General features: G+C 42.5%; 1 protein-coding gene across 1 annotated transcript in view; it reads right to left on the bottom strand.

Annotated features, from left to right (window-relative positions):
• The window catches only part of PPHLN1 (periphilin 1), a 63,646-nt gene that overhangs the window by 53,797 nt on the left and 888 nt on the right, over positions 1 to 8,961 (bottom strand). The window contains exon 2 of the mRNA XM_015407356.1: positions 4,983 to 5,068. Coding sequence (XP_015262842.1) covers positions 4,983 to 5,068 — 86 coding nt within the window. The remainder of the gene's footprint in view (positions 1 to 4,982; positions 5,069 to 8,961) is intronic.

The following is an 8,961-nucleotide window of genomic DNA, read 5'->3' as shown; positions in this document are numbered from 1 at the left end:
CCTTCTTGCCCAGAGCCTCGTAGTCTTTGGAGATTCATTCAAGGTTTCTTCGGGCTGTATTGTTTGTTCCCACATGGATCAGCAGGAGCGGGTAGCGATCAGAGGTCTTGACCAGTCTTGGAATTCTCTCAGTCACATCTCGGATACATGGTCCAGAAAGACAACAAACCTCTCGAGATTCCTTGTCCAGTCTGCATACACCTTCTTTTGTCCCTCTCAGTAGGGAGTCACCAACCACCACTACTCATCTCTTCCTCCATGGGATAGCTTGGTTCCTTCTCTGCCTATGTGCTTGTGTGTCAGTCACATCCTTTTGATCTCGGAGTGTGCTATTTTGAACTTCCATCATCAGAAGCGGCCGGTATCGATTTTGCAGCTCCACTGGCTGTGTTTCCTGATTATCTTACTCCTCAAGGTCACATTCTTTCACTCACCCACCTGTTCCTTGTTACTTCCTTCCTCTTGCTCAGGAGAGAACAGCATTGATTATGAGGCAGGAAACCTAGGTCTCAGCTCCATCCAGGAGGATTCAGCCCAGGAGGATGCAAAGAATAAATGGACATAAGTCTGACATTAGAAACCGCAACATTCAATTGCTGACCTAAGAGTAGCAATGCTCCTACAAAGGAATTTCAAAGGAAGATTAGAGAGACTGCTGAATTACATCCTCCTGGACGAGAGAGAGAGAGAGAGAGAGAGAGAGAGAGAGAGAGAGAGAGATCATTTTTCCTGTCTCATTACCAATATCATTTCGCATCTGAAATCACTCCTCTCCAAGATATAAGGACCAATCAGGGTCTTTTTGAAAGAAAATAAATCCAGATAGGACAGAGAAATCCAATTATTTAAATTTAAAAAAACTTTTCAGAATAAGACAAAATAATTTCCTCAATGTACAATGTGCTTGTCAGAAGACTCCATCCATCCACCCACCCTCCAAAGAAGTGTGCTTGTACACAAAAGCTTACACCTGGAATAAAACATTGTTGGTCTTGAAGCTGGAACTCCAATTTTGTTTTCTGTCTCTTTCCTCCTCCTCCCTCCCTCCCCCAAAAAAGGAGGAGCAGCCCCAGAGAAGAAAGCAGAAGCAATCTCTCTCTGTGTGAGTGAGTGTCAGAGAAAGGAAGACAGGCTTGTCTTTTTATCTCTCTGGCAAAGCAGCCACGAGGCTCTCTCTATCTGTGTGAGGGAGAGAGAACAAGGAAGCAAGGAAGAGGGGGAGGGAGGCTTGTTTTTGTATCTCTCCAGCATGAAGCAGCCACGAGGCTCTCTACCCCTGTGTGTGCATGTGCATGTATGTGCGTGCGTGAGAGGGAGCAAGGGGGGAGGGAGGCAAGAGGCAGGAAGCAAAGAGGAAAAAGCAAGCTAGATGTAGCTGCAGCAGCAGCCCTGGGAAAGGAAGCAGGAAAAAGGAAGCTGCTTGGGGGCTGGTTTTGAGCCCTGTGTGGGCCACATCTGGCCTGTGGGCCACATGTTTAACACCCCTGGAATAAGTAGTCTAAAATACTGTATGCAGTTGTATTGCAATGAAGAAGCAGAACAAAAATCAGTTCTAAATGTTCCATGTTGAATAAAAATGTGTGTAAGGAAGTGGATTTTGAAAAGTAACATTTCTTTATTTTCTACTATAAGATATACAATAGTCCTCCCTTCTGTATTTTTGTTATAATCTATTTGCCAAAAGTAACAGCGAATACACAGAAATGGCGAAATTATGCAGTACTGAGTATACAGCAACGGTGAAATAAATAATTCAGTTGAAAAAAAGATTAGTTAAGGAATCTGAAATGTAAAATGTTGAATATAAATATATTCCAAGATAAGTAATTTTTATAGTATTTTGTAAACAGTGACCCAAAAACCTTTCAGTGTAATGAAGGGGGTGATGGGGAGAAATATTTTCTATTTTATATATTTTGTTATATATAATCACCTTTTGATATATACAATTATGATATGTAATCATTTTTTCTTTTCTGCATTTTCTTTTTATTATCTCTTTGTTTTCCAAAAATGAATAAAATAATATTTTTTTAAAAGATTATCCTTATATGTTGCAGTCTTTTGCAGTTACTTGAGATTAGTGAACTCAATGGAGTTAATTTCTGAATAAAGATGCACAAGTTTGGGCTGCGAGTCTGGTTTTTAACGCAATGTTTAAAAAGCAGGAATTTGAACTCTCCAACACATTGTAAGAAACATGATTACAAAGAAAAAGTTAAAACCACATCATGCCTAAATTCTGTAAAGATTATGCTCCTTTCACTAAACAAACTGCAGATGCACACCTTTCCTATGGGATGTAATGGGAAGATATACGGAAAACAAAACCAAAGGAGAAAGAACTGGTTGAGAGAACCAGCTGAAAGAGCTGAAAGCTATACTGGATACACAGCTAAAAGCCTAACAAAGGCCAAAAAATATTTGTGAAAAAAGAATGGATTTTTCCACAATGCAGATTTGTGAAGTTTAAACAGATTATGCACCTGATCACTCTTAGTTTCTACAGAAGGTACAGAGAAGCACAGTACATAAGTTATTTCACATCAGTTTAAATTACTGCAAAAAACCCCAACTATTTTCCACTTTAGGCTACTAAGGTAGCCATTATATAACAAACTAGGAATAAGGCCCGTTGTGGGAATAAGGCCCATCGCTGAGGCTCACAGACATAGAGTGTGCCGGCTTTGTGTGGGAAGCCGGGGAGTTTGGTGACCTGGTTAATTTACCGTCTGCCCAATGCACTGGCTTGATAGCCTGTCATCCCTGGTAGAGGCTGTGTCGGGCTGGGCATTGGAGTACCCTAGACTGATAGTCCTGGGTGACTTCAATGTCCAAGCTGACGATGCAGCCTCTTCACAGGCGGTGGATCTGGTATTGTCCATGGCGGCACAAGGACTCTCCCAATATGTAACGGCCCCCACTCACCGAGCCAGTCACATGCTTGATCTGATCTTCGCGGCGGGGGTCTCAGTGGACCGGATTACTACTATGACAGTACCATGGTTGGACCACCATGCCCTGGAGGCCCGCATGAACGTTGCACCCCAACCTTGTTTGGGCAGTGAGCATATTTTAGCTCGCCCACAGAGCCAAATGGACCCACAGCGGCTTCAGATGGCCCTGCAGGAACCTATGCCCCCTGGCAGCTCATTGGATGAGCTAGTCGAGGATTGGCATGACCGACTCTTGGCAGCCATCAACGAGATCGCTCCCCAACTCCCTCTGCGCCCTCGCTCTAAGCAGGCTCCTTGGTTTACCCAGGAGCTACGACTGATTAAACGAGAGCTCAGACGACTAGAGAGATGGTGGCGGCATGCCCACAACAAAGCAACAAGAGCATCTTATAGGACGTTTATGAGATCCTATGAGATAGCAGTCAAGGCTGCGAAAAGAGAGTTCTACACGGCCACAGTTGCATCTGCTAGCTCACACCCAGCACGATTGTTTAGAACCATTCGGTCGTTAACAGATCTGCCACAGGGCAGACCAAATGCTAGGGAATTGTATATTGGTTGTGAGGCTTTTGCAAGCTATTTTGCAGATAAAGTCTTGTCCCCCCGCCGCAATCTCCCCGCCACAGTTGCGACGGTAAGCGAACTCGAGGTTCTGGGTGAGTGCCCCGGCCTTGTGGGGGTTGGGGCTGGGAAGGGAAGGGAAAGACAGAGGGAGGCAAGGCATGTTTAGAAGGTGGCTGTTGGGAAGGGAATGGGAGAAAGGGGGAAATGGGGGATACGTTATAAGAGAAGGGGGTAAGTTATAAGAGAAGGGGGATAAATTGACAGAGAAGGAATGTGGGACAAAAGATATGGGGGTAGAAAGGGGAGAAAGAGTGGGAAAATTGATAGAGGAAGAAGGAAGGAAGCAATTCCCTTTATCTCAACTTCCTTCCTGCTTCCTCTCAACTGCCCCCACACCCTTGGCACTCCACTACTCTCCCACCCTTGTTGTCTTCCCACCCACCCCAAACCTTGGCATTCACTCTCCCACTCTTGCTGCCTCTACAACACCTGCCTCAGCTATCATTGACTGAGGAAAAGGCAACTTCAGGCATTGCAGGCGAGTCCTGGGCGCAGCCAAAGGCCAGCAAAACTCCATCCAGGAGCCTCCACTTTTGGCAGGGCCATAGCCAGGGTGGGGGCAGCACAAAGCAGCACCCCCTATCGATTTTGCAATGCCCTTTATTGATTTTGCTGTGCCCCCACTCCAATCTCCTCCTTTAATCACAAATTTTGGCAGCTACCTCCTCGTCCCAATATCCCCCTTCAAACTAACTAAGCATGCATAAAATAAGCAGGTTTTTCCCCTCCAAAGTGTGTCTAAGGTCTCCTCCTCGCTTGTCAGCCCACAGGAGGCTGAAAACAGGCTGAAAACAGTGCGGAAAAAACAAACAAACCCTTCCCTCCTTTCTTAGGTGCCTGCCCGAGACGCCACTGAGTGGGTGCTGTAGTGCATCTCCCTTTCTTACTCCCAAGTAAACAGGCTGTGCGTACACACAAGCCAGCTAATACCCCACAGCCTCTTGGGACTCCCAACTTGGGAACTGTAGTTCTAATTCCCTTTGCTATGGTTGCATTAAGGCCAGCTGAGAACTACAACTCCCAAGGTGCAACATGTCACAAGTCGGGGTGTAAGAATGGAGGAGCTAGCAGGCAGGCCAAGAGGGTGCCAAGGAAGCTTCCCCAGTGGCCAATGGGAGGCGAGGCAAATCATCGGGAACACAGCTTGCCTTTTATATATATAGGATTACCAAAAATATGAAACACAGAATCCCCACTGAAGCACCATTAAGATTTCCACCCTGATTTTTATGGGCACATTCTATAAAATCCATCTTGGGCTTGTCCTCCCTATCTGCCTGCAAGTTTGGTGCCTTAAATATAAATCAGCAATATAAAATCTAAGACAGCATAATAGTTAGGAAACACGTACAAAGTAGTACTAAGTGAACAAAACAATTTACATTTAAAACAATAGCTTACATCAGGACGTGGAGGAAGTCGCTCTCGTGGAAGTCTTTCATATTCATAGCGCTCATCAGACCACATTTCATCCCTTCTGTATGCCACTAAAGATAAAGGCTTTATTAGTGAATTTGTACTTGATTTTAGCAGTCAAAAATGGAAATGTTTAGATGTCTGCTTATTCTCATAATTACTAATACCACAATTCTATATATCAGTGCTTCTCAAAATGGGATCCAGGACAGAGAGTGAGCCCTTTCTGCATCCATTACAACAATATGAAAACAGAACATTCTCAATGTTCTAAGATGGTGGCAGGTGGAAGGGGCAATTAGCTTCACCCTCTTTTGAAGAACAACTCATAGAGCCCCAACTGTATGCAGTCAGCTAACTTCCCTCACCGCTCTAACCAGAAAATATGTCATTATTTGCTGGGACTCAAAATTTCAGTTCTTAATTGGCTGAGTGGCATCAAGACGGTAACACTACAACACTGTACTTACTCAAATTCAAGTATGCCATCAAAAGACGAGAGTCATCTTATATTTGCATAGAAATTACACTTAAGTTCTGTAATAATTTTTTTGTGTGTATATATATATATATACACCTTTTTTAAGGGGGGGGTCTTTTGTCTTACATTCGGGGGCATCTTCATTTCAAGTAAATACAGTATCATCAAACTGCTCACTTGAGGGAGGGAGTTTAACTACTTGTTCTATGCAGACAGTGAGGAGTGCAAATTAAAATATATTTCTGGGCTTTATAAGAGTTATTATGCCAGCACCAACACCCAACATGTAAGATTTCTGGAAATTCTGAAATCATGGAGGGGGAAAAAGTATTTTCCTAGAAAAAAACCAGAAATGTTGGGGGAAAGTGGAATATATCCAATATTTAGTCTCTTATTAAACCTAAACCTCTTCACTGCTTTATTAACATAAAATGCACTATCTATAATTTAGTTAGCATATAAAATTTTACTATTGGCATATTTATATCAGCATAGATATAAAATTGTAAAACTGCCATATTTATGGAATTTGTAAGTATTTATATATTCATTTTCTACATGAAAAAGTGCAAGCATACCCAGTACTTGAGAAAGAGTTACACACTGCCACATCCTATACTATATACTACATGTGTCTTAATTTTTGCCATCTGAGAGAAGGGGGGGGGGGACTGCAGGCAGAAAACAAAAGTATACAGTCACAACAGGTATCAGGATATTTGAGTACTAAAATATTCTTGAAAATCTTGTATATGTCTACAGTACTTATAAGAATTATCATTACCTAATGCTATTTATCTAATGCTGCAGATTGTCTTATATAAGATTTTTCATACTACACATTTTAAGTAAAACCCTTTTATGTACTAATTCCAAACGGAAAAAATAGGGTTTTTTTCAGAGATGCCTCACTGCAGGCATTTTAATGCTGTATCTTGAGTAAGAAAATCTCTGCCTTGAAAAACATTTCACTCATTCTAAAAAAGGAAATATATCATAAGAATTTTTTAATCGGTGCTTCTCAAATTTCCCAATTTTTATGTTGGAAAAACTGAAAAAAGGTCCTTGGAACAAATATTCCTCAATTTTTCCAAGGTATGAGTTGCTTTGAAGAGATTACTTAAAACAGTAGTACTCAGCCCCTGCCTTACAAAGAGGTACTTCTGCAACTGCTTGTGTGCCAAGTGTCATCAACCCCAAAAAGCCACATTTACTTCCATCCCTGGCATGAGGACTACACCTCAGGGAGGCTCACAGTTCTCTGGCACCGGCTGTTTCAAGATGGAAACCTCTTCTAACCACAAGCCTCCCAGGCAAGGGCCTTCTCTACTTCCCTGAAACATGGGGCAGATGCCACATTGGAGAGAAGTGCACAGAAGAGCTCCGGGTGGCATGTCGAAGAGCCATGCATGGTTCCCAAGCCACTGAGTATCACTGATTTAGTAGGATGGATTCTAGGAGCACAATAATCCCATTCTCGCAGAATACAGATTCCTTCTCAATTTTTTCTAGCACATACACCTCTTCCTAATCATAGTTATATATGTTTTAGAAAATGTAATATACAAATTGAAATTAACAGATACAGGATATTCATCAAAAGAAAACGATTCTAACTTCTCTCTTTTATACTTGCATTCAGATGTCATGAACAATTAGTATGTGATAAGAATGAACTGGAAATCCTCAGGTCCTTGAATGCCTTCATTCATTCCCTCATAAATCACAAAATTTGTTGTGATGCCTGAAGCCAAGAATGTTAATAATTTTCTTTCTTCACTTACAAATTGTGATTGTAAACCAGGATTAAACTACAATTTAAAATCCTGGTTTGTAGGTAAGAAGTAAACTGCAATACATCATCATCATCACCACCACCACCACCACCATCATAATAATAATAATAAATTGCAAGTGGATTGAAACGCTTTAAACTGAGAAGTTCTCAAAAATTCATGCAGGTAAGGATAATGACTGTGCACAGTATCCACCAAAACGTCTGGCTCATTTCTGAATGCAGCCTGGCTTCATATCAGCTGTTGAGCCAACCACAAAAAAAAAAAAGCAGGAAATATGACTCCAGTTGGTGAATCACACTCTCTTTCTCCCCCCCCCCATTTTATCTCACCCTTCCTCCAAGGATCTCAGGGTGGCCTTTTTTCTCCTAACCAGCATCCTGAAAGGTAGGTTAGGCTGAAAGAGTGTCTGGGCCAAAGTCAGCCAATGAGATCTGAACTCAGATCTCTAGGAACACAGTCCAACATTCTAGCCGCTACCGTGTACCAACTTGCATTTCTCACACCCCCTGAGAGACAGAAAATATGTAAAAAGAATCTCTTTTTGAAAGAGACACTTTTGGAGGCAGAATTTTGTTTTGGGATTTCAGGCTGTTAAAATGGAAGATATTTAAAGCCATTTGCATATTTGGAACCGAGAGACAGAAATGTTAGTTGCGGCACTTCCAGGAAAACTGTTATTTAAACTTCCAGGAAACTGTATACCCAAAGTGAAATAAGACTGACGTAAATAGCAAGACTTTCTAAAACAACTGCTACTGAGCCAGATTAAACTGGCAGGAAGCACAAAAAAAATGGCTTGAGATAGCTCAGTGCCTTTCTTTTTATTACTATTACTAGAAATAATGCCCGTTGCAGAAATAAATACAACGAGATCTAGAAAGAGGCTCTGGGAGAGTGCTCTGGCTTTGGGCAAACAGTGTCAGTTTCCTGTGGCGACTTCAGCAGGGTTTAATGACAGAGTCCACTGTTTTCTCCAGAGGGACTGATCTCTGCTACCTGAAGAGCATTTGTATGTTTGAGTTATCTGTAGCCCTCACCTGGAGAGTGGTAACCATTGTTACCCATTCTCCTCTCCCCTATGAGGTATGTTATGCAACTGAAAATCCCAACTGCCTTGTGGGGGGGGGAGTTTGAGGTGTGGAATGGACTGAAGTCCAATCAGCTTCCATATGCAAAAGACCAGGTTGTCGCAGCAGTTGTGGTGTGGGCAGGACCCGGGCTTTGCCTTCTGATTGGTGGCGATATATGCTGAGGAGCAGTGCCATCAGCCATACACTAAGGGAGTGCATTTTAGAATTAGAACTTTGGCACCCACTATTCAATTATATATAAGGAGAGATTATGAGATTTATACCCCACTTTTCCCCCTTCTTGGGAATTCAAAGCAGATTACATCATTCTGCCTTCTTCCACTTTATCCTCACAGCAACCTTGTGACGTCGGTTAATGTGCATATGTGAGAGGCCCAAGGCCACCCAACGAGGATTCCATGGCTGAGTGCAGCTTCAACCAGAGTCTGCCAAATCTGAGTCCAACTCTCTAAGTCCTACATCATGCTGATGCAGACTGTGACTGACTAGTATGCTCTTGCAGCATATTAGGCAACTTTTAATTTACAGACAGCAGATATAACCAAATGAAGGTTCCCCCACATGAGCCCCTAGAACAGTATCCAGGGCTTCAG

This window comes from Gekko japonicus, unplaced genomic scaffold, assembly GCF_001447785.1.
Source record: "Gekko japonicus isolate JY-2015 unplaced genomic scaffold, Gekko_japonicus_V1.1 scaffold290, whole genome shotgun sequence".
Classification (NCBI taxonomy): Eukaryota; Metazoa; Chordata; class Lepidosauria; order Squamata; family Gekkonidae; genus Gekko; species Gekko japonicus.
The sequence above is the reverse complement of the archived record's forward strand: the minus strand, read 5'-3'. Positions and strand labels throughout refer to the sequence as shown.